We start from the raw sequence: 27,215 nt of genomic DNA, 5'->3' as shown, positions 1-27,215 counted from the left end.
TTTGATCTTCAAATAACCGAGTGTTTTGATCATTGACACCTTATGACAGTTAATTAGCGTTGTCGGACGTTAGCTTAGAAAATGAGTATTAGAATTTTTTTCTTTTCTTTTTATGTTTTGTTTGACTGATTTGTATTTTTAACGGCAAAGAAAAAACTAACGCTAAAAAAATTGTCAGATGACAACCCACTAAAACTGCACTCAAAAATAGTTGGATTTATTTTTTGAGAATTTTTTCAGCTCAGTAAAATGAATTTGGAACCATATTTGAACCATGGACGACACATCAGGTTTTTGTTACTAAAAACATAGAGAATCACATGTAGAGCTAACGGTTTGTTCAACCGTCAACAAACTGTTTTAAGGGAAAGTGTGGATGTGACTTGATGATGATACCCTCTGGGCCACTACAGACCACCAAAGAATCTGATGTTTTTAAAGCATTTTACTCGGTTTAAAAAATTCGACAAAAATATTTTCCTGTCGAATGCTTCATGGTCTTTCTTTTGATATAAACTTCATTTAATGCCTTTAATAAATTTATATAATAATATAACGGTCACCATTCTCCTGCCTGTAAACACAACTGACCCCACTCTTTTATCATCTCATTTCAACGGACGCTGAACCTGGAGTTAATTTCAGACTGAACTCATACAAACGCCCGTTGAAATCGACAGCGACCCCCCGTGCTTTCCTCTCTCCTTTCACCTCCTCCACCTCTCTCCCCATCTCTCCGCCTCGTGTGTTAAGGTGGGGGTGGGGGTATCCATTACCTGGAGAGATGTGTTTGCTTTCCCTCGGACCTCGTCCGATCTCGTCCACCCATAAAGCCTCCTACCACCCGATATGTGAAATCTTCCTGAGCTAGAGCAGTGTCAAACAGACAAAAGTTTGTCTCCCAACACAGCGATGCACATCAACTGTGACCTCAAATGTGTGGCCACCAAGGATTATACTTGACGCCCTGATCGGTGAGGTTGTGTGTTCAATTCAAGCTTTCTTTCATTCACAAGCTTTGGAACCTACGACGTATATGGGATACAGTTGCGTGAAACAAATAGTAAATTGAACGACACAATCTAAAGCATAGGGAAACGGATAATTTATTTATTTGTTTTGCCTTTGCTACAGTTACAGTGTTCCAGTCTGTTTGAATAGCTATGAATGTACTGAACGGTACAGCAAAATACATATGCATAGCATATACGGATATATTTATTCATTTATTTGCTTGACGTTTCACGCGTTACTCAAGAGTATTTCACTTCCACGACGGAGGTCAGCATAAGATAAACCAGGCAGAGCCCCGGGGAAACCCAGGAAAATTCGACTTTCACATGTACGGCCGGAACGGAAGCCAGCTGAACTTATTAAAAACATGAGTTATTAAAAGTAGTGCACCAGATAACAGATAAAAACAGAATCAAAATTCTGTATTTTTTCTTTACTTAAAACAGTTTGATAATGAGCGTTTTATGCACCTCTAACTTGTTAAACGATAAGAAAGTCCTGTGTCTGGTTTCCCGTGCCATTTGACGTCAGATTAACAGTTGGAATGGTTTCGTTACCAGTTAAAGATGGGAACTGAATTGTCTGGTTTCCCTGGATAGATGGCATATCCATGGTCTCGTTTCCTTGGACAGAAGACATATTCGTGGTCTGGTTTCCTTGATTAGGTAGCATCGTTGTGTTCTGGTTCCCTTGAGTAGGTAGCATCGTTGTGTTCTTGTTTTGTTGAGTAGGCAGCATCGTTGTGTTCTGTTTTCCTTCAGTAGGTAGCATTGTTGTGTTCTTGTTTCCTTGAATCGGTAGCATTGTTATATTGTGGTTATCCGTTTGGTTTCCGGGCATATCTGGCACCCATGTGTTGCTGCCGTCAGTGGCTGCCAAAACAGTTGTGGTATTCATAGATGGGGTTGTTGTACTCACTTTGCGATTCCCATGGTAATTTTTATTTAAAAGCCAAAGTAACTTAGCAAAGATCGGGTGAAGTAAATTGAAGTTAGGTTTCCTGGCAATCCACGGTAGTCTTGGCGGCATTGTCGTTCTTGCTGTCGTTGGGGTTGACTGCCAGATGTCATCATTTGTTCCGTATTTACTAGCTGTTGTTGTGGTTGAGCTTGGCCGCCAAATGTCATCATTTGTCCCGTATTGCTTTGATGTTGCTGTGGTTGAGCTTGGCCACCAAATGTCATAATTTGTTCCGTATTGCCTTGATGTTGTGGTTGAACTTGGCCGCCAAATGTCATCATTTGTTCCGTATTGCCTTGATGTTGTTGTGGTTGAGCTTGGCCACCAAATGTCATAATTTGTTCCGTATTGCCTTGATGTTGTTGTGGTTGAGCTTGGCCGCCAAATGTCATCATTTGTTCCGTATTGCCTTGATGTTGTTGTGGTTGAGCTTGGCCACCAAATGTCATAATTTGTTCCGTATTGCCTTGATGTTGTTGTGGTTGAACTTGGCCGCCAAATGTCATCATTTGTTCCGTATTGCCTTGCTGTTGTTGTGGTTGAGCTTGGCCGCCAGATGTCATCATTTGTTCCATACTGCCTCGTTCGTCTGCTTGTTGACAAGGTTCCGGTTGTTGGCCAGCTTGTCGGTCTACTACTTTTCGTTGACCAATACGTATGCCATACATCGGAAATTAGTTTTGGTGTTGAGTCTGTTGTCGGTGTTGGCTCAGTTGTTGGCCTTGGGTCAGTTATTGGTCTTGGCTCAGTTGTTGATGTTGATCCAATTGGAATCTCCGATATCACCGTGTCTAACTTGGCCAGAACGCAGACTATTATAAGCAAACCTGCGGTGATCATTCCGGAACGCCCCATGTTGGTTCGCGTTAACTGACAGGGAATTATGAGACCTAAGTGGACTTTTGGGCTTTTCATAGGGTTTGTAAGGCGACAACGTGTCAGTGAATGACCGCACTGGTCGAATCTGGGAAAATGTTATCTAACACAAGGTACCGGTATTGATTAATCCACACATGTTTCAGTCTGCGTTTGTAAAATGAACAATCAATGAAAACTGATAATGCCACTGACTTTAGACCAGTAGACGTTTTACACATATTTAAAGTTACAGAAAAAATGTTTTTGCAGGGTTTAACTGTGTTTGACTAAGTTTAACAAAGCTTTAAAGTTGAAATCCTTTGCAACTAAAATTGGCTTGGCTGGGAAATATCGTGACATTTGGTTGGAAAACATTGACATCTGAATACCTTTTACGGCCCTCTCAAGGGCATGACAAGGTCATAGGTTAATTGTACGCGTGGGCGAAACGGGCAGCACGTGGGTACCACGCTGGTTACCATGACCTAACTTGCGGTGTGAATGGTCACTCACCTGTTGCACATCACCCTGAGCTCCCTACTAACTGTTATGTAAAACAATGTTACTTTATACTCCCTTTACAAGTATCCTTTTAGAAGATAAATATGGTATAACATATGTTGTGTGAATGTGGTTAAGTAGCTGGTTTAGCCCAAATTACATTAAGGGAATCTTATTACATGTATACTATATATTTCTCATTCCCGCCTTGGCTTCGAACCTCGTTCATCTTTATTATGAAGTAATTAATGTTTATCGCTCCCAGGAAAGGACTCTTTACTCTCTTAATAAGCCCAATAACTTAATCGCCTGGTGCCTCATAACATTGCATGTGAAATTGCTCTTTGTTATTATATGATTCAATGACCTTTTACAGTTACTTTGGGCTGTGCCGTTTCTGAGTTTTTCGGTCCTTCCAGTGGAATTAGACAGGGCAGGATATGTTCCCCATCACTATATATTTTCTGTTTATGAGCATGTTGTGGACACTGTTATCGCTGAGGATAAAATACTTGGCAACGTTCCATGTGTTAAATAATCAACTTCGTATGTACGCCGATGACATGTTCCTTGCCTAGTCAGCTAAATTGCTTCAATGTCTTTTTGAAAAGTTGTTTTGATGTCCATGATGTATTAATATCAGAGCGACACCTTTCCTCTATGTCAGATCAAATAGTTTCAAGAACTTAGTAGCACCTTGGTTGCATGCGTTTATATGTGGATAGCTATACGTATTTCAGATCATGATCTAAAGATAGGGTGATAAATATAAAGAATGTCCGAAAATAAAAATGTGCATCAGAACGCATGTTAATATGCGAAAATTCCCTGACTTCATAATGTAAAAAATGAAGCCCCTTTTTAATCATATTGACATAACGCACATTTCAACTGTCTAATTTTCCCATGACAAGGCAATGGCCAGTAAATTACGAGTGACTCACACAATTTGTGATGTCATCAATTCGTAATTTGCTTACACAATAGACATTTTTTAATGCTCGACACTGAGATTTTTTGGGGTGAGTGTTTGTGTATGGAGAAAATTTAAGGATACATACATACACATACACGCACGCACGCACCTATCCATCCATCCGTCCATCCATCCATCCATCCATCCATCCATGGACGCATGTATATGGCTTCAGTGGCCTAATAGTCAGAGTGCTTGCCTCCGAGTCGGGAGATGGTACTTGTTGCTGCCTCACTTGGCGCTCACCACTGAAAGGTCAGAGCAAGGAAACGGGACTGGTTGGCCCGGTGTCTGTATAATGTCACTGGGTGGGGTTTCATATCTGGTGTCTCCGGCACGATACTTCAGTGACAGCAGCACTTTGACTGCATGGACTCGTCGTGCCACAAGAAAACACACTGTATACACACATCTAATGATTCCTCGTCGTCAAATGACAAAAATTGTTAAGTACGACGTTAAACCCCTGCATTTATACGTTCATCCATTCAGACAGACAGACATATATGGATATCTCATATCGTTAAATATGGATATCTCAGAAAAAGTCGTCAATTTTCAAGGAAACCGTACTTTAAATATTTTATTTTTATTTATTTATTTCATTGGTGCTTTGATCCGTACTCAAGAATAATTCACTTACACGACGGCGGCCAGCATTATTGTGGGAGGAAACCGGGCATAGCCGCATTGGTGAACTGCTCCCGGGTCTGCGCCGCGCTGGCACGCTAACCACCTCGAAAATGGAGCCCCCTCCCCCAGTCCTATTCACCACACCACTACACCGCACAACGGTTGAAAATTTAATATCACATTCCAGCTGCCGGTATACTATTTATAAAGTAGCCAGTCGTAGCACTGACTTTTCGCACACAATCCGAAATTCTTGAGACCAACCCCTTATGATGTAATATAAAAAAAAATAAAAATAAAGAAATAAAAATGAAAAATAAAATGAGCAAAACAAAAATAGGTCATAATACATGATGTTTGAATATCATAAGCATCGTTCTCCTGGATAGGTGTGGTTGTTTCACCTGTAAGCTGTGCTTGTTTTTCTCTACCTATAGGCCAGTTGGAACTTGAGACTCCATTTAAGCGATATACAACAACAAATAAATTAAATAAATATGGGCTTTTCTGGAGTCACATCTAACACAAGTATAGCTAATGTAATACAAAACTTGTTTTAATCAAAGAATAGACCTATTTGCGCGATAGATATTATTTAAACTTGATCACTGTGCGGAACAAAAAAAGTAGAGTGACGCATGCGCTGCAAGGAGTATGATGTAATGGATAGTCGATCATGCACGTGACTACTTCATGCGTGACCTGACATTCCCCTGCATCAGCCGAGAAATAAATCAATAAATCAATAAAATATCGAACCCACAAGGCTTGTTCGTAATTGTTCACCTATGCTTTATTTTTTATTTTGTTCACTGCTCTGTAATCAATATGTTATTGTTCTATAATATTGCTCAGTGAGGTGTAAAAACTAATTCAGAATAGCTTGATGCTCCAACTGAGTAATGGTTAAAAAAAAACTAAATCTTTATCTGTATAGTCGGTTTCGTGCCGGTTAACGATATAGCCTGACAACTATTCAGTCTATAACAATATGTTCAACAAAAAATGTAGCTGATCTGTACTTTGTTACTTCCCCCATTGACATAGCAATCCCTGTATTATATCGTATAGTAAGCTTGTACCCTGAAGCTAGGGAGTTGTTAATATAGCGGATTACTCTAACTACAAACCTCACCACAAAAATAGGGGTTAATACACATTTACTAACATCTCCATTTTTTAAAATAGTGTTCGTTCTCGTAAAAAAGAAAAGAAAGTTAATACCTCGGACATAATTGTATTACAGAAATTATATATAGAAACATGCAGTTTGTAGCAGAAAATGCTTTATAAAAATGTGTTATAATACCAGCGCATTGTAGCGCCAACCAACGTATAGGCCATTATCAAAGTCAATGACATTTTATGTCCTCCGTGTGCGTAAACAGGTTTATAATTTAAGCCGGAAACATATTTATAAGGCAGTCGACCGCAGTGTACTTTTTAAATAAAATGCCGTCTATATTGCCATAACCAATCAACAAAAGCAGCATATTAATATGTAATGGTTGTACATGATTTAATAGAAATTATTGTCTCCCACAGTTATCCGCTTAGTTATTATGGCAGCTTGAATCACGTATTAGACAGATTATGTAACAATATGTATCACCTTATACAGTTAAAATAAATGTATTTAAATTTGCTGGTTTCAGACAAGTGCATGTAGGCCTTTGTGATCACTAGGTGCCTCATGTGATGAGAACGTGACAGAATAGCAGCAAGCATGCCGTATTTCTCAGTGCCCACATGTATCATCATGACGATATTATGTTTAGACTCTATGCAGCGTATTGACAATATTACATCAAAAAAATATAATAAAAGGTGAATCATCGAGCAATTATGTACATAGCATATAGCTATAAACCTCGACGAAATTCGCTCATTTAGACTGACGAATTTATAAATTATGAAACCATCCAAAATGATAATGAATACATAAGTTACAAAAGGTTTTGTCATAAATTTTAACACAAATCAGTTGCAACGTAAAGCAGTTTGATATTTTCCAACATAAATTTAAAACCATTTAAACTGGCATACAAAAGTCAGACCCTCAATCAATTTAAAATCATTAAAGGAACGACTGAATCATGCATAAGCATTTGTAAGCCTGTATTCTGACCAAGTCAATTAAAGAGGGCTGTTTTTGCTCCGTTACTGGCCCAAATCATATTGGCTACAAGTATCAGAACGTTAATCGTTCTTTTTTTTTCAATTGAAAGGGTTGATGTTATTATGACTGTTACCAGTTTGAAAAGACACGTTTCAGGGTTTCCTTATATACCGTATGTAACATGTTTTCCCCCTCTTTCCATGTGGGTTTCACCTTTTTTCAAGCATGCTTGAAGTTCACTGTGGATTACTTGTGGAAATACCTTTTCTATCGGCACAAACTATAGGGAGTTGTCGTTCGTGACGTCATCAATCAGACAAGATGGCGGACGTCGAGTTAAATGTCGACAGTTTAATCCAGCGTCTTTTAGAAGGTATAGTTACTTTGATTTCTTATTATTTTGACATTCGGGTGTTAGGAATAAAGAGAAAGCTTAGTTGTGGGGAATAGTCCCAAATTACATAAATCCGGTGGCACTGCCCTGTAAACCAGGCGATGCTACTCTGAATCTTTTAAAAGTTTCTTTTACCGGTCAGTGACCGTTTGTGTATCGTGTTACTAACTTAGCAACTGTTTTATATTGAAAATCATGTAATTGCTGATTATTTTTGCTGTAGTGCGAGGATGCCGTCCAGGAAAAACCGTACAGATGACAGAATCTGAAGTGAGGGGACTGTGCTTGAAGTCTAGAGAAATATTTTTGAGCCAACCAATACTTTTAGAACTGGAAGCGCCTTTGAAGATATGTGGTAAGCTGACAGCCTAGACAGAATAATGTAAGACCAGCCCTTGCTTTGTTGAATACTGAAACAGTTGTTCGAACTGCTACCCAAAGTAAACCTTTCCTGACATTTGCAGTGTTAAATTGGTTTCCATTATCTGGAATCCAATTAGACACTGGTAATGGCCATACTGGAAATGGATTAAACGGTAGACCTACTGGTCTGATTTGTGACCTTGATGATGGAAGGACATTCTAGCTCCATGGCACCAATCGGTCGCATAGCCAGGTGAATCCTGATTAACTCATTCACTATGAGGTTCAAATATGTGTCTCTGATTCTCTATCGGGCTGTGATTATACTGTTACAGCCCTGTCTTGTTCCAGGTAAAAGTTTAAAAAATTTCAAAATTTCGTGACTGGAGGTACGTTCATGATGATTCGTCTGGATTCATAAAAGTTCATTCGTAAAAATTTTGTGAGAATAGTTCAGGGGACATTTCTGAAACGTCAAATGTACCCCCACCTCATATCCCCATAGACTTAATTTTGCAGATCTGTGATAATAGACGTATTATAATAAACAGGTGCTGTGTCAGAATGTTGCAAAGAAATTGAATACATGTGGTTAGTGTGAGAGAAAGCCCACTGGCTGATTTGCAGCAGTACTTGTTCATGATGGATAAAATGAAGGTTCTTGATTGATGTTGGAAAGACCTATTGTGATATATGTTGATATCTCAACGGTAAGGTGAAGATGAGTTTGTTATGGACATGTATTTAATATGGGTATTATATTCCAGGTGACATCCATGGGCAATACACAGACTTACTGCGACTGTTTGAATATGGAGGCTTCCCACCAGAGTCAAACTACTTGTTCTTAGGCGACTATGTGGACAGAGGAAAGCAATCACTGGAAACAATTTGTCTTCTGTTGGCGTATAAGATCAAATATCCGGAGAACTTTTTCTTGTTGAGAGGAAACCATGAGTGTGCCAGCATTAATCGTATTTATGGTTTCTATGATGAATGTGAGTGTTGATTTCTTTGTATTTTTGTTAATTTTATTGGTATTTAATGCAGTGCTATGTATGATGACAGTTACTTTTAGCTTTATGGGAGTAGGAAATATGATAATTTACCATAAGCAGGTTGATAGGAACTACTGTAAGAACATTGCCAAATGAACCAGTGAGGCCAGAATTTCTATGCAATTTAACTACAAGTAATGTCATTTCATTACCAAATATTTATGGGTTAGCTAGGAGAGAAGCATTCTCCTGCATTTAACCTAAAATAAATCTGACCACTGATGAGGCCAGTGGTTCATCCCTGTGTGTGATGGATGAAGCGATAGGAATAACTGATATGTGTATCTGTGAAAAAGAAAAGTTGCATATACATTATATTGTAGGATTTAAATTCCTCATCTATGCTTACATAGTTTCTTTTATGTAAAGCTGGCGTCTCTTTATCATGCACAAATAAAATATTTCATTATCACATAAGTATTAGTTGAAGAAGGGCGTTTTTTTGAAATGAATAAACCAAATTAGTAGTTTACACATACAATTTAATATGCAAAAATATTTTAATGTATAATGTAAAACGCTCCATTCAGAATGAAAAAGCCCCATACCCACGAATTCATATATATTTAAACTACTTCTAAAGTATTAGATATGATTTTAGACCTTCTTGTTTTTCAGGTTGAAAATCTCCAAGTGGTTTGTGTTTTGTTACACAGAAGTCTTGACATTGTATTTTTCTGTTGTCAGGTAAAAGGAGGTTTAACATCAAGTTATGGAAGACTTTCACTGACTGTTTTAACTGCTTACCAATAGCTGCTATCATAGACGAGAAAAATTTTCTGCTGTCATGGGGGTGAGTGTGTTATTTCCTAACATTTCCTGACATATTTTTTTGAATTAGTCTGAAATGTCTTGCATCTTTTGTGCTGGATTGTGTCTATTGTACGTTTTCTTGTGCTGAGGTACAAATCAATGTACTCACTGAGGAAAATCTTGAAGGATTAGTGTCCACATTTATTATTCTTTCATAATATAATTCATAATTCATAATATGGCACTTAAAATCACTAGATAATGACGCTGGTTTTATGCATTTTTTTCCACCAACACTTGGTTGTCTCTGCCAAATTAGGTCATGCAAGTCCAACCTTATGAGCTGTCATAGCATGCCCATTTAGTTTAGTGTGAAGGAAAGGCCACAAGAGTGACAACAAGTATATCAAATTTGTCAACGAAATTGTATGCTGTTCAGCGTATGGCCTGTGAAAAACAGGTCGTCAAAGAATCCTGGAGTTAGTGTTTTCAAGTTTCTTGGTGATTTCACCTTCAGAAAGGAGTGGATTTACAGTACGAGACAGAAAGATTTGTACTTACCTAAAAGAGCCTTCTGTTCTCGCCATTATACAGCTGAAAGCTACGAGAGGAATACAGCTAAACTCATAAGATTTGGCTACTATGATAGCAAATCTCTGTACACTAAAGCCGACGCCCACTTCATCTAAATTTATGTTTTTTATTGTACACAATGCAAACAGTAAGATTCAGTGACATGTCATCGCATGTATGAATTTAGACAACCTTGGCGAAATAGGATGGTATTTATTGTGAAGAAGACAGACGGAAAGAACTGTAAATTTATAAATAATTAATTGTAAGAAATGTTCAGTGTATCACAGGATATAGATATGTAGTCCTATAGTTTACCAGTCCCTATTGCCAGTGTGGTTGGAAATCCCTGGACAAAGTTCAAATTCACCTTCTGAAGCTCAGAATCTTATGTCCGACCAGAGATGTCAGTGGCATAAATTGGCTTCAAATTAATTAGACATTTTATTTGCTTCTGTGTAATTGGAATCTATCTTGAAAATGACATCGTTTTGATTCCCAGGTTGTAAAGCCCAGTCATGCTAGTGTTGGCCTGTTATTATGTCAGTCGCTGAGCTGCAGAGGCCTGCCAATGTGTTTTTGCTGTATTTAAAGTCATTATTACCTTTCTCAGAAGTCCCCCTGGCAGCATACAGTTTAAACAGGTTATAATCATTACAAGTAGACCAGTAGCAAAATCAGGGACACTAATCCTTTAACTTTTGTTCGTCTTTTGGTTCAGGCTTATCTCCAGATCTCCAATCTATGGAACAGATTCGACGAATTTTACGACCAACAGATGTGCCTGACACAGGTAGGTGTAGTGTTAACCACTAGTTGATGTCCTTGTTGATATAGATCAGTTGTTATGGTTAAGATGCTGACGCTTTCTTGGGATCCTTACATCGGCTATCCAGTCTTTTGGGCTGTGTGATATGCTCTTGTAAACCTTACAGACATGTTGCCCGCGTCATTTGTTACCTCTGTCAAGGAAATAATTAGTTTTGATAACTCTGTATCAAACGTTTTTATACCAGCAAAAATACTACACATGGGCTTTGGGGAGATTAGGACTTGAGAACAAGGATGTCAAAAACCGATTTATCAGGTGAACTATCAAGCCAGATGGGTGGTTTTCTAACCAAATTCATCTTCAATTATATTTAAACTAAAACGTAGAAAGCTACTAAGGTATTAATACATTATATATATATATACAAGTCACAATATTGAAAAAGTTGCTTTTGTTTTGTATTGGAATGAGACAGGCATAACAATTTAAGCCTCGTGTACACCTGAAGTGGTCATGTCAAAACTTCAGGTACATGTGGTTGGCCACATGCAACTTGCATTGGTGATGGTATCATTTCTGAGGATATCAAATTCTCCTAACTTTCACTTCTCCTAAACCTGTGCATTAGCATTTTTTATTATTATTACATTATTGTGTGAAAGATTTCGTAGGTAACCTCCCTCAGTAGATCTTTTATCTTCCTGGTTTTCCATGACCTACATAGTCACTCACTGTCACTGCATATACCTCTGATCGAATGCATGTTCCCTTTTGCCTGTCAGGCTTACTATGTGACCTACTGTGGTCTGACCCAGACAAAGACGTCCAAGGCTGGGGGGAAAATGACCGTGGGGTGTCGTTCACATTTGGAGGAGATGTCGTCGGTAAATTCCTCAACAGACATGATCTAGACCTAATTTGCAGAGCCCACCAGGTATTCCTCCAGATTTGTCATATTGCCTGTCTTCTTACATTTCATAAACACTCAAAGTTTTGATTCATGCTGTCCTGTTTTATGACCTAGATAACTCCTATTTAGTGGATAGTGTCAATAGTGTGGTTACCATGGCACTTACATCATTGTGTTCCCCCTCATGTAAAATCGTAACACTTAAAAAAAAAACAACAACAGGGTTTTGCAGTGGACTTATTTCTTCTGGCAGTGCATCATTTCAAAACTGTATATATGTAGATGGTTTTTTTTTAACATGCTAAATATATGTGATGTGGCTTCACTTGTGGATCTGAAGGGAAATGATAATAAAAATTGTCTTGAAATAATTTGTAGGTTGTGGAGGATGGTTATGAATTTTTTGCCAAGAGACAACTAGTGACCCTGTTCTCTGCTCCCAACTACTGCGGGGAGTTTGACAACGCAGGAGGGATGATGTCGGTGGATGATACCCTTATGTGCTCATTTCAGGTCTGTACTGCTCATTATGAACCAGTTGGGACTTAACACATTATCAGTGACATTTGTTAGAATGGGTCCAACACCAAGGAAATGTAGTAGTTTGATAGGCGAGATACATATAATTGTTTATTTCATTTGTTTCTTACGCCATTCTCAAGAATACTTTACTTGAATGATGGTCTTCAAATTTATGGATGGAGTAAATGCTCAGAGAAAAACCACCAGAACTTGCCAGGTACATGCAAATCTTCCTGACTTTGCCGGGACCGGTAGATCCAGGATCAATCCTTGATCGAGTCACACCTAAGACTTTAAAAGAGGAAGTTGTAACTTCCTCGCTTGGCGTTCAGCATGAAGGGGATAGTGCAACGACTGGTTGACCCGTATCAGTATAATGGCTCGGGCGGGGCGGCTTGCTTGCCTTCGGTAAATCGTCTCAGTGAGGCAGCACTAAATAAAAGAGCGGTGGAAATCCGTCTTGCAACAAGGAGGCACATTACACGTACATGCACCCTAATGATTCCTTCGTCGTCATATGACTGAAAAATTGTTGAGAACGACGTTAAACCCCAAGCACTCACTCACTCCTGACTTTGTAACAGAATCAGTGAGAGCTGGATACGAACTGTGTTGTTCAATGGCCGGGCGTCTTCTGGGACCGCCCAATGAAAGACTTGCCCGAAAGGCTGTATGTATATCACCTACATTTAAGAGAACTGAGAACTTCAAAGGCTTCTTGTATAGAAGCTTCTTTCATCTCCATGAAAGTGAGGGAAGAAAAACTAGACCCAAAAGAGGATTGTTGCTTATTGTGGAAATTTTAGTACAAAAGAAACAGCCATTAAATTATTCCAGACCACTCTTTATCTCTAACCTTGTTTTTTGTGGAATTTTTTCCAGATATTGAAACCGTCAGAAAAGAAGGCAAAATACCAGTATGGAGGGCTAAATTCAGGCCGACCTGTCACCCCTCCTCGAGGCCCTCCCAAGAAGAAGTAGTGTCTTTAGCACAAAGTACTTCTACCAATGCAAATACTTGTCTAAAATATGCATGGATTGGAAATATTCGTCACCGTTAATTATTATTTAAATATTCTACCATTGGCAGTTGTTAACTTGTGAGGCAGATTACAGAGTTCAGTCCAAATTAGAAAATAAGAGAAAAACTCTATAAACCAGACTGTGTTGCACCGAAGGGCCTTGACATCACTTAGATTTTATTATTATTTTTTTAAACGTCATTTGCCCCATTTTTTAATACAGAATACAGCCTTCCACAGCTTTAACTCATGACATCGTTCATTTTGGTGCTGTTGAGGTAGGGGACTAAGTAGACTTTTGCAAGCAAGTCCATATGGATCAAGTTCAAACTGATCGATTTTATCTGTGGTGTAGGGCCACTGTGGGATACAAACATTTACATCCTTACTTTTGTCTGTGGCACAAATACCCCAAGCTAAGGTTTCCTCTGACCACATAAATGCAGAATCTTTTTCATACCAAGAAAAATACCCAATCATTTTTTAGTGCTGTTCGTAGTTTGATAGGATGATGTTTTTTTTTTATCAGCATCATTAAGGAGGTTGTGGTTTCATAGATGGATCTAATGTCACAATGAGAGGTGCTTTATAATAGATGTCACAAGCTATTATTTCAATACACTCTATACTGTGTAACAAACCATAAATGTATCCATAGTAGTGTGTTACTGACTGCCATACCACATGCTTGTCTTGCTTGTTTATTTTGTGTTGAAAAACGGAATCTCAGCCATAATGTCAGTTTTCAGGACTATTAGTCATTGTGTTTAAATGTCTTTTTTTTTTTTTTTTTAATTACCAGTATTCCTTCCAGTGAAAATAACAATGGTGAATTGGATTGAAGAGTAGATTGGACTGGAAACAATTACAAATATATATTTTTGATTCTTGACCATATGTGCTGAAGACTACAAAAGCAGTTGTTGTTTCTGTAAAATAGACTCATGCCTTTACATGGCATAAAGTAATTAAAATATTAAACAAATTTTGTGTGATCACCTTATAATTTTCACAGGACCTGTAAGCATGTCCGAAAACTTCCAGAAAGGTGTACAGTCAGTAACTCCTTAAGACTTCGGCTGTTTGGTGAGATTGTAGTGAGTGGTATTAGTGTGGGTGTGCGGGGAAAATTTGGGTGGGGGGAGGGATATTGTTGGGGGTGAGCTATATTACAATAGTCGTTTATCATATTTGTCCTCATTATGCAAGTAAAACAAGGGCCAGATTTCTGTATTCTACAAGAACAGTTTGAACAGACTTTTTGGATGTGTAGTCTCGACAGAGCAAGACTATATTTCAGTACCAATTGTTATCAGTGACCTTGAACATAATTTAGTCTGAGGTCAAGGCTGTGATGTCTTACTGTATTTTGAGTTAAATAAAACCAGTCCCTAATAGCATATTGATTTAAATATATATAAGAGATTTCTGTTACAAGCATCCATCCTCATTTTACTTTTTTTTTTGTGATATTTTAATATAGCTTATTTTGTTGAAAAATTTATTATGCAATTTTGTTCATAGTCATTTGTAAGCATACATGTGTTTTGTTGTCAAGACCGGCTTCCTCACAATCGGATAGCAAGAACATCATAAATGAAGTTATTAAGATGGTACATAGATTTGTGAATTTTTACCAAATATTCTTAATTATTCTGATGATTTGCTGCTGTGGATTTCTACTGTAATCCATGTATACATCTAAGCTTTCGTCTTAATCTGCTTTCTGTTAAGCTGCAGTTCAGATCTGCTGTACTCATCTTCCACTGAACACTTGTAAATAGCCTGCTTTATCTATTAAAACATTTGTATCACATACACAGCTTGCGTTGTTCTATTTCTCTGACCTGAGGTGGGGCAGAGGGGTTTAACAGATCTTTACCAAGATAATCTCAGTATTTAATCAACCCTTGCTACTCTGCACATTTCCATGATCTAGTGGGTAATGGGACACGGAAGATGTGGGTTAAAGCCTAGCCTTCCACGTGGAATTTGTAGACTCCCCGCTGTCATCTTGGGTCTGTGGTGATCATAAGCGGTCTATAACGATTGTGTGGCCATTTAAGCACTTTAAAGTTTGCTGAAGACCATTTGTGTTTCACCAATATTGTGTACAAGTCAAAAACTGACCACCTTCGCATCAGTGAAAACTTTGTGAGTATGGTGTTGAGCAAGAATCAGTTAAATCTATAAATGATAAATATCGGTAACCTAAGATGACCGTTTAGTCATTTGAATTGTACCCAGCCATGTGGGGTCAAATGACCAAAATTCTTCAAAAGAATTACATAAACTATTAACAAATGTGACTTCATTTAGATGTAGAGATTTAAATATCGTGTGAGTGGTTAAAATTCAATATCCAATTCTTCTAATTTTTGGAACATATTAGTTTATGTTAAAAGTAGAATATTACATTTCTTTACCAGCCTTCTGGAAAAGTAAAGATATGAGTACGTTGTTTATCAGATGGTCTAAATATGTGAGAAAAAAACTCAATATTCCTGCTACAAGTACATATATACTGCCTAAAATGGGTAGACCAGAGGGCTGTCTTTCAAAGGTGTTATAATGTTACGTCTTTCGCAAATGCAAAAGTGGCGTATAGAGTCGGTATGTGATGTCATGGTGATTAGACTGGCATAACGTTGCGACCCTTACCAGAAACAGCCCCCAGGTGTTCTAAAAACTGGAAGAAACAGGGTAACTTGTATAGGTTTATCAGATCTTTAATGGGCTGTGGTGGACACATCTTCATTTAATCAAGCCAACCATGTCCGACAGCAAGCATCAACCTTGCCGGCAGGAAGATGTGATGGACATGTTTCTCTCAAAGTGTACCTTCACTTTATAAAGATATGCCTGAGGAGAAACCATTCAACAAGCAGCATCTGAATCTACAAGGATTCTTACAAACTTCTCATCTGCATGAATCACAATGTACATCTAGCTGGAGATTGGTACAGTAAACTGCTTTAGACCTCATATGATAAAGATGGAGTGATTGCCAGAGTGTTGTTAACTTCTTGTTTGCACAATGGGATGTGCTACTGGTAGTAAAAGTCTGACAGGTCCTAATGGGATCAACTTCTGTTTCCAACCTTTGACAGCTACAGTCTTGTTACAGTCATTTACATGCAGATTCGTGAAATTCATCGCTAATCACTTCCTCTACATAAACAACATAAATGACCATGCTCACATGTAAGAAATAACGTTTTTTGTCAAAGGCTGCTGGTTTACTCCACACCATACAGGACAAAAAATTTTGGCGTTAACCAAATAAATTATCAATTCTGGTCTTTGACAGGTTCCTTTACACTTAGAATCAGGCCTCCAGAAGATCTGATTTGTGTTTGACATGATACTCAGTAATATTTTCCTGCAGGGCCTGACAGCTGTAAATGTGTGGAGGAGGCTGTGGTCAGACAGAGAACAGCACAGCACCTCACAAACAACTCAAACCTCCTAGTGCGGATTCCACAAACCATTTCTGACTTAAGTGGAAATTTGAAATAAGATCTTAAACATTACTATTCAGCTTTGGAAAACATAGTGTCCACCTGATCAATATTATTTTAAGACAAATGTGTGCAAATTTCAAATTTCAGTACCAAAAACTAACCATTTTGAAGAGATTTTAAAGTTTGACTTACTGATAAATCAGAAATGGCTTCGTGGAGTTGGTGCCTTATGTAAGGTAGTTGATTTGATCCCACAACTTCACACGTCAAGGGCCAATGGTAAGAGCTAGGCCATCTAGACCACGAGTCAAGGAGATGAATCCAATCCTTTACTTGCTAGGTTAGACGTGGAATGCATGACTAGACAGCGACCTGATGAGCTCTGAACCTCAACATCTTGCCACAAACTTTACAAAGCAGAAGGGAAAGTCAGTGGAAGCTGGATTTGAACTTGCAACTTTAGTAATCAAAGACGAGTGTTATTCTATTATGCTTGTTCAGTTTGGCCTGACATTGCCAAAAGTTAGGGTCTTAAGTTAAATGTAATTCCAACGTAAACAAAATTAACAATTTATTCTCTTAATTAAGACACTTGTGTGTGAAAACTGGCTGAAAACTGCAGTATCCTCAATGTATGGCTGATGTACACCTCACTTTTGACCTGTTTCGATCAGCATACCCTCCAGTAGGACCTCTGCTCTCTCCTCAATGCATGGCTGATGTACACCTCACTTGTGACCTGTTTCTATCAGCATACCCTCCAGTAGGATCTCTGCTCTCTCCTCAATGTATGGCCGATGTACACCTCACTTGTGACCTGTTTCGATCAGCATACCCTCCAGTAGGAGCTCTGCTCTCTCCTCAGTGTATGGCTGATGTACACCTCACTTGTGACCTGTTTCTATCAGCATACCCTCCAGTAGGATCTCTGCTCTCTCCTCAGTGTATGGCTGATGTACACCTCACTTGTGACCTGTTTCTATCAGCATACCCTCCAGTGGGAGCTCTGCTCTCTCCTCAGTGTATGGCTGATGTACACCTCACATGTGACCTGTTTCTATCAGCACACCCTCCAGTGGGAGCTCTGCTCTCTCCTCAGTGTATGGCTGATGTACACCTCACTTGTGACCTGTTTCCACCAGCACACCCTCCAGTAGGAGCTCTGCTCTCTCCTCAGTGTATGGCTGATGTACACCTCACTTTTGACCTGTTTCTATCAGCATACCCTCCAGTAGGAGCTCTGCTCTCTCCTCAGTGTATGGCTGATGTACACCTCACTTGTGACCTGTTTCTATCAGCATACCCTCCAGTAGGAGCTCTGCTCTCTCCTCAATGTATGGCTGATGTACACCTCACTTGTGACCTGTTTCTATCAGCATACCCTCCAGTAGGATCTCTGCTCTCTCCTCAATGTATGGCTGATGTACACCTCACTTGTGACCTGTTTCGATCAGCATACCCTCCAGTAGGAGCTCTGCTCTCTCCTCAATGCATGGCTGATGTACACCTCACTTGTGACCTGTTTCGATCAGCATAACCTCCAGTAGGATCTCTGCTCTCTCCTCAATGCATGGCTGATGTACACCTCACTTGTGACCTGTTTCTATCAGCATACCCTCCAGTGGGAGCTCTGCTCTCTCCTCAGTGTATGGCTGATGTACACCTCACTTGTGACCTGTTTCTATCAGCATACCCTCCAGTAGGATCTCTGCTCTCTCCTCAATGCATGGCTGATGTACACCTCACTTGTGACCTGTTTCTATCAGCATACCCTCCAGTGGGAGCTCTGCTCTCTCCTCAGAGTATGGCTGATGTACACCTCACTTGTGACCTGTTTCGATCAGCATACCCTCCAGCAGGAGCTCTGCTCTCTCCTCAATGCATGGCTGATGTACACCTCACTTGTGACCTGTTTCGATCAGCATAACCTCCAGTAGGATCTCTGCTCTCTCCTCAGTGCATGGCTGATGTACACCTCACTTGTGACCTGTTTCTAACAGCATACCCTCCAGTAGAAGCTCTGCTCTCTCCTCAGTGTATGGCTGATGTACACCTCACTTGTGACCTGTTTTGATCAGCACACCCTCCAGTAGGATCTCTGCTCTCTCCTCAATGTATGGCTGATGTACACCTCACTTGTGACCTGTTTCTATCAGCATACCCTCCAGTAGGATCTCTGCTCTCTCCTCAATGTATGGCTGATGAAGCCATGAAGATGTATACATCATTAAAGCATTCCTGTCTTTGGCATGTGCCACATTCTGGCCAATTATCTTCTTTAGTTCCAACTCTTTCTCATACATTTCACCTAGTCCTTTGAATGTCTCCTCTGAAATATAGAAATTGAAATTAATTAGCCATATTAGTATTTGATCACATCTTAATTATATAATATTTGTAAAAGGACAACCTGTATCAGGGTAGGGAGTGTTTCTTTAAACATTCTGAATCACAATCTTAGTAATTCTCTCTCTCTCTCTCTTTCACTTTTTACTTTTTTTTGAAAACTGTATTCATCAGATATTCTGAAAGCCAATGTGATCAAAAATAAAAATTTACATGTTAGAATGAGGATTCACATGGTGAGAGTAAACAAGGTTTCATTATTATAGGAGAAAGCATCAGACCCTGTCATGAGACACAAAAATACTCATCTGCGGTGTGCAAATTAGTAATAATATTCTATTTAACATTTTAAATATTTCCCACAAATTAGTTGAAATAATTCTTTCATTTTGAACATCTTCATGTTTGGATCCTGATGAAGTCTAACATTAGTTTTGTGCCTGTTTATGTGCTGGTGAAGTCCTACACTAATGCTGTGCCTGTTTGTGTGCCACTTAAGTCCTACACTATTACGTTGTTCATGTTTACATGATGATGAAGTCCTACACTATTACATGTTGTTCATGTTCACACTATTGTTGTTCATGTTTATATGCCGGTGAAGTCCTACACTAATGCTGTGCCTGTTTATGAACCAATGAAGTCTTACACTATTGCTGTCCCTGTTTATGTGCTGCTGATGTCCTACACTATTACATGTTGTTCATGATTACATGCTGATGAAGTCCTACACTATTACATGTTGTTCATGTTTACATGCCGCTGAAGTCCTACACTATTACATCTTGTTCACGTTTATATGCCAGTGAAGTCCAACAATAATGCTCTGCCTGTTCATGTGCCTCTGAAGTCTTACACTATTACATGTTGTTGATGTTTACATACCGATGAAGTCCTACACTATTACATGTTGTTCAGAATTATATGCTGGTGAAGTCCTTGGCTTGATTATCTATTGATGAAGTCCAACACTAATAAAGTCCTACACTAATGCTGTGCCAGTTTACATGGCAATGAAGTCCTACACTAATGCTGTGCCTGTTTACATGTCAAAGAAGTCCTACACTAATGCTGTGCCTGTTTACGTATCAAAGAAGTCCTACACTAATGTTGTGCCTGTTTATGTACCGACAAATTCCTACACTATTACATGCTGTGCCTGTTTACATTCCGATGAAGTTCTACAGTAATGCTGTGTCTGATTATCTATCGACGAAGTCCTACACTAATGCTGTACCTGTTAACATCTGGATGAAATCCTGCACTACTGATGTGCCTGCTAATGTCCTGATGAAGTCTGACACTAATCCAGTGCCTGCTAACATTCAGATGAAGTCCTACACTAATGTTGTGCCTGCTTTTCCACCAGACAATGCTAACATCCTGATGAAGTCCTACACTAATGCTGTGCCCGTTTACATCCCAATGACGTCCTACACTATTTGTACTGCTGTATATGACTGATGAAGTCCTACACTAATGCTGTGCCTGTTTATATCCCAATGAAGTCCTACACTATTCATATGGCTGTATACGACTGATGAAGTCCTACACTAATGCTGTGCCTGTTACAAGTCGCAAGCTCTCATCACCAAGTGACCATGTCTTACCAAACTCTGTGATAGACCAAGACTGAAATAATGGATGAGATGCTGTGTTTCCTTCTCCTTGCCCTTCACATCTGAATGCTTCAAGGTTCTTCACACCAACCAACATGACTCTCATGGATTTCATCTTCCTCACAATTTTTTCCTGTAAGAAAAATACAGTGCAGTTTATAAGTGATAAAATAAAAATAAATTATTTTATGGCTTCCCTGTCTAATACTAAATGTTTACATTCATGTATCTCTTTCCATTCGTTATTTAGTTGACTGTGGTTTACATTACACTGAAAAATATTTTGCCATTCAGACGATGGTGGGTTTTGGCAGAGAAAACTGGGCACTGTTGAGTATAAACATGCTATATATACCTGGTGAGAGGCAGAGAAGAGAGAAAACATTACTGTTTAATACTTGCACTAAAATGCCAGATGCACTAATATATTTTTTGAAAACACCTACATAGCATGATCTTGATTTGTGTTACCAGTTGAATAAACTCTGTACTAAACCCTACCTGAGACTGAACAATAACTGTTAATGCCTCACAAAGTGGCTCTAGGTCAGGTGACATAAGGTCACCAGAGGCCACCTCACTCTCATTCTGCTGACAAGCAAACCTGAAGAAAAAGAAGAAAAGAATGCCAGCAATGAAAACAGATAATAATGGAGGACTGGCAGTGCAACGGTTAAAGTAAACTCAGATGAAAGAACAGGAAACTGAAAGATGAAAGAAAGGAAATCATTTCCATCTCAATCATCCAGTAGTATATGTAAGTCACTAGTTTTGATCTCGCTGTTGAGAAGAGTATCAAACTTCACTTTTCCTCCAGACACTGCTACTGTTTAACAATATAATCTCCCAACAGTTAGCTTGCATTCTACTTCTCACATGCTACATTTCATGCTACAGAAAAATTCTCTCATTTCCTTCAAACGTCCTATTTCTCTGACATTTGCATTTAACATTTGGATAAGAGAATGAAAAACAAGCTACTTGCTTACATCCTCTCCAGTTTAATATTGGCTATTTTGTTGATTATTTTCACTCCCTCTGAGTTCAAAGAATTCCATTTCAGAATCCCATTATGCCAGTCAGCTGCAGCATCTTTTATCTTCCGTGCACTTCCCTGAAGATTTCTTTGCATGTGATATGGACTAGATGGACCTGTGAATGACAGATGATAGAGTTAATACATGTCCAATACAACAACCACAGGGTCCGAAGGAGAAAAAAAAGAGTACAGAATGGCTACACAGGTGAACATTTTTGGGTGCACTATGTAAAAAGTGGATGCATAAATACAGAACATGCATGCCAGTGTGGCGCAATGACCCAGGAGCCTCCCACCAATGCAATGCTGTAAGTCCAGCCTATGATGATCTCCTCTCCGGCCGTAGGTAGGAAGGTCTGCCAGCAACCTTTGGATGGTCCTGGGTATCCACGCAATTCTATCGGGTTTCCCTCCGGCTCTGCCCGGTTTCCTCTCACCATAATGCCGGCCGCTGCCGTATAAGTGCAATATTCTTGAACACGACATAAAGCACCAAGCAAATAAATAAATAAATGCATCCTAATTTTGAACACAGACCAACATTAAAAATAGGATCACAGTATTGTAAAATATATGGGTCGTCTACCACAAGTGCTTACTGAGAAATTGAAATCAGAAATCACAGGAAACGTAAACTACATGTATGAATCAATTAAGTTTTGTCCCAGAACAGTAGTTCAACATCTTACTTTTAACTGGAGAAAAATTTTCCTCCGCTTCATCGTACATCTTTTGAGGCGACTTTTCGTGAAACAGCCTGTTCCTCTTCTTCCTCCCCGACATCTTCACTCTCTCGCCACTACTATAAAATACCTAAATAACATTCTGCATCAAACGAAAACGGACTCGCAATGGTCACGTGTGGCACACAATTATAAAAATATCGTTACAAAAGTGTTGATGATTTTGTTTAGGCCTTCTGTGTATTCACTTTGACTAAATTTTGTGCTGTTAATCCACAAATTTTCGGGCAAGTTGTTTTCAGAAATAACGTTTTTCGGTTTTATCTTTAAGTTAAAAGGTAGTAATGACTGAGAACAAATATGGCGACGGCCATGGACACACATGTGAAATTTCCCTATAAATCAGTTGTTAGGAAGATTGTTACACGGAATGTTATCTTGCTGATTCCTGTTCTAGTTATTTTTAAAGTCTCTGTAAATGGGGGTTCATTATTGGACCCGATCGCTTATCCTTTAGCCTCATGCAAGTGTTTTACTGCCTTGATAGCAATCCTTGAATTTACCTCCTGGCTCCTCATTGTCCAGAAATCTCAGAAAAAGGTACAAAGTCACACCCAGTTTTCCAAATGGTGAAAACCTTCTGTTTCATGTGCTGTTTGATCCAGTCAACACTGTATATACAGGCTGGTTGGAGGACCAAAAATACTGATCTATATTAATATAAGTCTCACAGTTGGAATTAAACCGTGCGGATCAGTTACAGCATTGGTCTACCGCCACGGTAGACAGGTCAGTGAGGCCACAGACTGGGGGGAAAGGTGGTTTTATCTTGGATCCATCAGATGTTATTTTGTAGGCCTACATAAAAGCACAACATTGTCTGCTGTTGATTCAGTCTGTTATCTTGTGGGAAGTCTGTAGTTATATAGAAATAAATAAATTATAATAAAAAAGATCTTAGAGAAAAAATATGGTTGGTTGGTATGATTTTTTTTCTGCCAAATGAAAGGGATAAGGATTTCAAAAATTAAAAGTGAGAGAACAATAAGAACAATAAATTTCCATCAAAAGCCAAACAAAACATTTGAGTATGATACAGGGCTCTTTTTGGGGGGTCTATGAACATTTTTACTGATGGTCCAGGTAAAACTAATTCTTCAGACTAATCCTGATCTAGGATAATAAACATAATATTTCTAAACACATGATATATGCAAGACGAATAAATTCATTTTCTTCCATCCACTGAATTTGAAGTTATAAATATATAATGCATATATCTTTAATTATCATGAAGAGGCCATATTTGTAGCATGAAGTCTTAGTCAGTCATTCATTCATTCATTCTTCTGGCTTGACAGTTTCACCTAGAAGCTAGAAATATTTCACAGTATAATTCAGTTTAGAGGAGAAGACAGCACTTAGTTGAGCTTTAATTCTTCTGAGAATGAAAATTCATCTATTGATAAAAACCTATTTGATGAGGTGCTGTCTCACCTTAAGCATAGTTATCAAAATCCGTCAGTTTCACATACAGTATGATCAAGTAGTAAATTCTTCTGTCTTGCCTGGTGCATGGAAATAAACAAATAATAGTCTTTCAGCTCGCCCTTTATTTACAGGTGGGGAACTTGCTGAAGTCTGTTGCTGTTATTCTCTTATTCAGTGGTGTGTATCACCTTGTAGCGATTCTGTTTGGTGCACCGTTTTTAGCGTAAGTACCACTGACTACAAATATACCTGTCTTTACTTATTTACTTACATGTGCTTGGCCTTAAAAGACAACATTTTATAGTTAGCAGAATTCTGAACAAAAGTTTTTAGTTCATTTATAATCTGTTTCCTGAAGGAAAACAAGTTGGTGTATGCTTATGAAATGCAGGCAAAATGCCTTATGCATGTATATATATCAGATAGTGTACACATTTGCTTTTTTGGCACATATCAGACCAAACTTTAAAACCTGTTCTAAGTCACATGTATTGCCAAACTTTCATTCCTACACACATAAGCTTGTCCCAACCAGTCTGGACTTTAGAACTTGGCATAAAGGTGTCAGGAAAGGCAAGCTTTCACTAATGAGAGTGTTTTACTTAAATATCCAGACCAACATTTTGATAACTTTCTGGTAGTTGTTTATGTTTTGATTGGAACAGATGATGGTTACATGTATGACGATAGCTTATCCTCTCTTTATTTGAAAGAGGCCAGTTACATGTGCTAGGCACAAAACCAGATCTTAGATGATGCCTGTCTGTCCTATGCTTCAAAGGCTGAAGAATTAACAGGTGTGTTAGAATATCTTCTTTGTAGGCAGTTACACAATATATTACACAATATTATAATGACTCATAAATGTAATTCTGCCAACTTTGCATGTTTCAGATCCAGTGCAGAGACTTATCACTTTGCTATGCTTCTGACAGCGACCACAATTCTGCCGGCTTGTTGTGTTTTAGGGCCTCCCTCTGCAATCTGGATACGTAACTATTTTCTCAACATGTATGATCTATTCTTTTATCCACTTTGGAAGAAAAATGAAATAATATGTCATCTACACTCCAGCTGCCCATAGCAAATTAGGACCATAGGCTGAAATTTGCATCCACTGGATATTACAAGTGTGGAGGGGCTGGCAGTCTGTAAAGTTTGCATCCACTGTAGGTAGTAAGGGCAGAGGGGATAGCACAGGCTGTAAAGTTTGCTTCCACTGCAGGTTAGATATGTTGAAGGGATAGCATCCACTGTAGATTGTGTGATCGAAATAGTCAGTGCTGTTCATTCTGTCATTGTATGTGTAAATTATATATTGAGTAAGGTGTTTTACATCAATTAAGTGATATAAATAAATAAATCTCTGTGTGAAAGCCGAACCCCCTCTTAACCTTTCCAAATATAAGGTACTCAGACAAAAAGCCAAGCAGTTGGGCGGTACATTAGTATGTCACTTCTGGTGTATCATAAGCAGTTGTCTAGCCATTTGTAAAAACATAGCGTTACATGTACTGTATCCATTTGCAGGTCGGAGTTGGGAGTGGAATCAGTGGTACACATCTGCAGTATTTGTAGCCTGCTAGGGGCCTGGCTGGGAGCCTTCCCTATTCCTCTGGACTGGGACAGGCCTTGGCAGGTAAACTGCCAGTACTACACTTCTATATTGTCACTGTCATAATCACTCACTCAGTCATTCTACATGTATTATGTAAAATTTGGGTGCATTTGTTCAGTTTTAAAAAAATGTAGTTATAAAAAAGATAAAAATTCTGCACGATTCTGTCTATTTCACTGCAGCGTAGGCTTCATGAGCAAATTTTAGAAACTGTGATTACATGATTGGTCAGTGTTACATTCATAATTCTCATCTGTGACTAGACAATTCTGTGTGTCATGATTTGTTCTTTCCAGAAGACTGTGTAATATTTGTTGGCTCTGGTTGGTCCATGTAATTTCTATCCTTGTCAGGTCTGCCCACTGGCCAGACAGCTACATGATTGCTATGACTGGTTGTCTCCAGTAAACTGTGTAATATTTCCAGTTCTGATTGGTCTATGTAATTTCAACCCTTTACAGGTCTGGCCAATCAGCTGTGTACTTGGTGTGTTGGGAGGGTATTGTTCAGGACTGGTCTTGTCAACCTGCCATCTTATCTACTGCACAAGAAACAGGAAGTCCAAACTATTCTAGTAGTAGATGTCCTGATCTCATTATTTATTGATGGAGCATTCATCTGAATCATCTTCAAACAGAAACGTGTATTTTTTCTGTACAGTGTATATATTTGTACATGGTATCCATTGATTGACAAATGCATTAAGTAGATCAGTAATTTTCCAAATGTCCATGGTTTGCTCACAGCACTTTGGGTTTCTTGAGTATGACAATAGGCTACATTCAGATAAATAAATTTATTAGTAAATGGATCTGTTCATGTCACTCAAAATTGGTTACATTGTTGCAAGTGTACTAGCACTAGGTGTGCTATGTTCTGGTCACGAGAGGGCCTAGTTTTGTGCAAATGCAGCACAGTGACCAAGGAACCTCTGATCAGTGCGATTGTTTTGAGTTCGTGTCCAGCTCATGGTGGCTTCCTCTCCGGTCTGCCAGTAAATCTGAAAATGGTTGCTGGTTTACCTTGGGCTCTGCCCAGTTTCCTCCACCATAATGCTGGCTGCTATCATATAAGTGAAATATTCTTGATTATGGCATAAAACACCAATGGATTGAATAAATAAGTGACCTGGCCCGTGATGATTCCGTGTGTCACCATCATAACTCTGAAAAGGGGACTGTCATGTCACAAGGGGAGACAATTATGATGACTACCAAAGTAGTGCTGTGAGATGAATCCTAAAGACAACAGACAAATGTAGATGTAGTGAATATTCAGCTCATGTATGTATGGTAACCTGTATGTTGTGTTTCCACTGTGTGTCCATTGCACATCCATGGTAGAAGAATGGCAGTATACTGGTTCAACTTTAAGATAGTGTAACATATCATTTTTTTATTCATCATTTTATTCATCAGGCAATGAACACATATCTAAGATCACATTGCTGTTTACTTTGTGTTACACTGTAGAATTGTACATTTCTATTCTTAAGCATTACAACTCGACCTGACTAAAATCAAATGC

At 38.8% G+C, this 27,215-nt stretch overlaps 3 protein-coding genes across 3 annotated transcripts; 2 read left to right on the top strand and 1 right to left on the bottom strand.

Annotated features, from left to right (window-relative positions):
* The first annotated feature begins 7,376 nt into the window (after positions 1-7,376).
* Positions 7,377-15,246, top strand: LOC135466193 (serine/threonine-protein phosphatase PP1-beta catalytic subunit-like). The gene is given in 9 exon segments (XM_064743580.1): positions 7,377-7,434; positions 7,679-7,810; positions 8,586-8,816; positions 9,564-9,646; positions 9,648-9,669; positions 10,924-10,995; positions 11,757-11,908; positions 12,263-12,397; positions 13,289-15,246. Coding segments are annotated over 9 exon segments (978 nt in total). The 5' UTR covers positions 7,377-7,382; the 3' UTR covers positions 13,388-15,246.
* A 3,735-nt stretch (positions 15,247-18,981) lies between these two features.
* LOC135468786 (cyclin-dependent kinase 2-interacting protein-like) lies at positions 18,982-22,679 on the bottom strand. Its single transcript, XM_064747210.1, has 5 exons — positions 22,586-22,679; positions 21,847-22,009; positions 21,359-21,461; positions 20,849-20,990; positions 18,982-19,221 (listed from the first exon to the last, which is right to left on the bottom strand). The coding sequence occupies exons 1-5, from the start codon at positions 22,677-22,679 to the stop codon at positions 19,025-19,027; spliced, it is 699 nt and encodes a 232-aa protein (XP_064603280.1). The 3' UTR covers positions 18,982-19,024.
* A 260-nt stretch (positions 22,680-22,939) lies between these two features.
* Positions 22,940-26,493, top strand: LOC135466314 (phosphatidylinositol-glycan biosynthesis class F protein-like). The gene is made up of 5 exons (XM_064743735.1): positions 22,940-23,179; positions 24,202-24,293; positions 24,965-25,081; positions 25,601-25,709; positions 26,150-26,493. Exons 1-5 carry the CDS (start codon positions 22,940-22,942, stop codon positions 26,261-26,263), a joined length of 672 nt encoding a protein of 223 aa, XP_064599805.1. The 3' UTR covers positions 26,264-26,493.
* Positions 26,494-27,215: the final 722 nt, after the last annotated feature.

Source organism: Liolophura sinensis, chromosome 6 (assembly GCF_032854445.1).
Source record: "Liolophura sinensis isolate JHLJ2023 chromosome 6, CUHK_Ljap_v2, whole genome shotgun sequence".
NCBI lineage: Eukaryota > Metazoa > Mollusca > Polyplacophora > Chitonida > Chitonidae > Liolophura > Liolophura sinensis.
The sequence above is the reverse complement of the archived record's forward strand: the minus strand, read 5'-3'. Positions and strand labels throughout refer to the sequence as shown.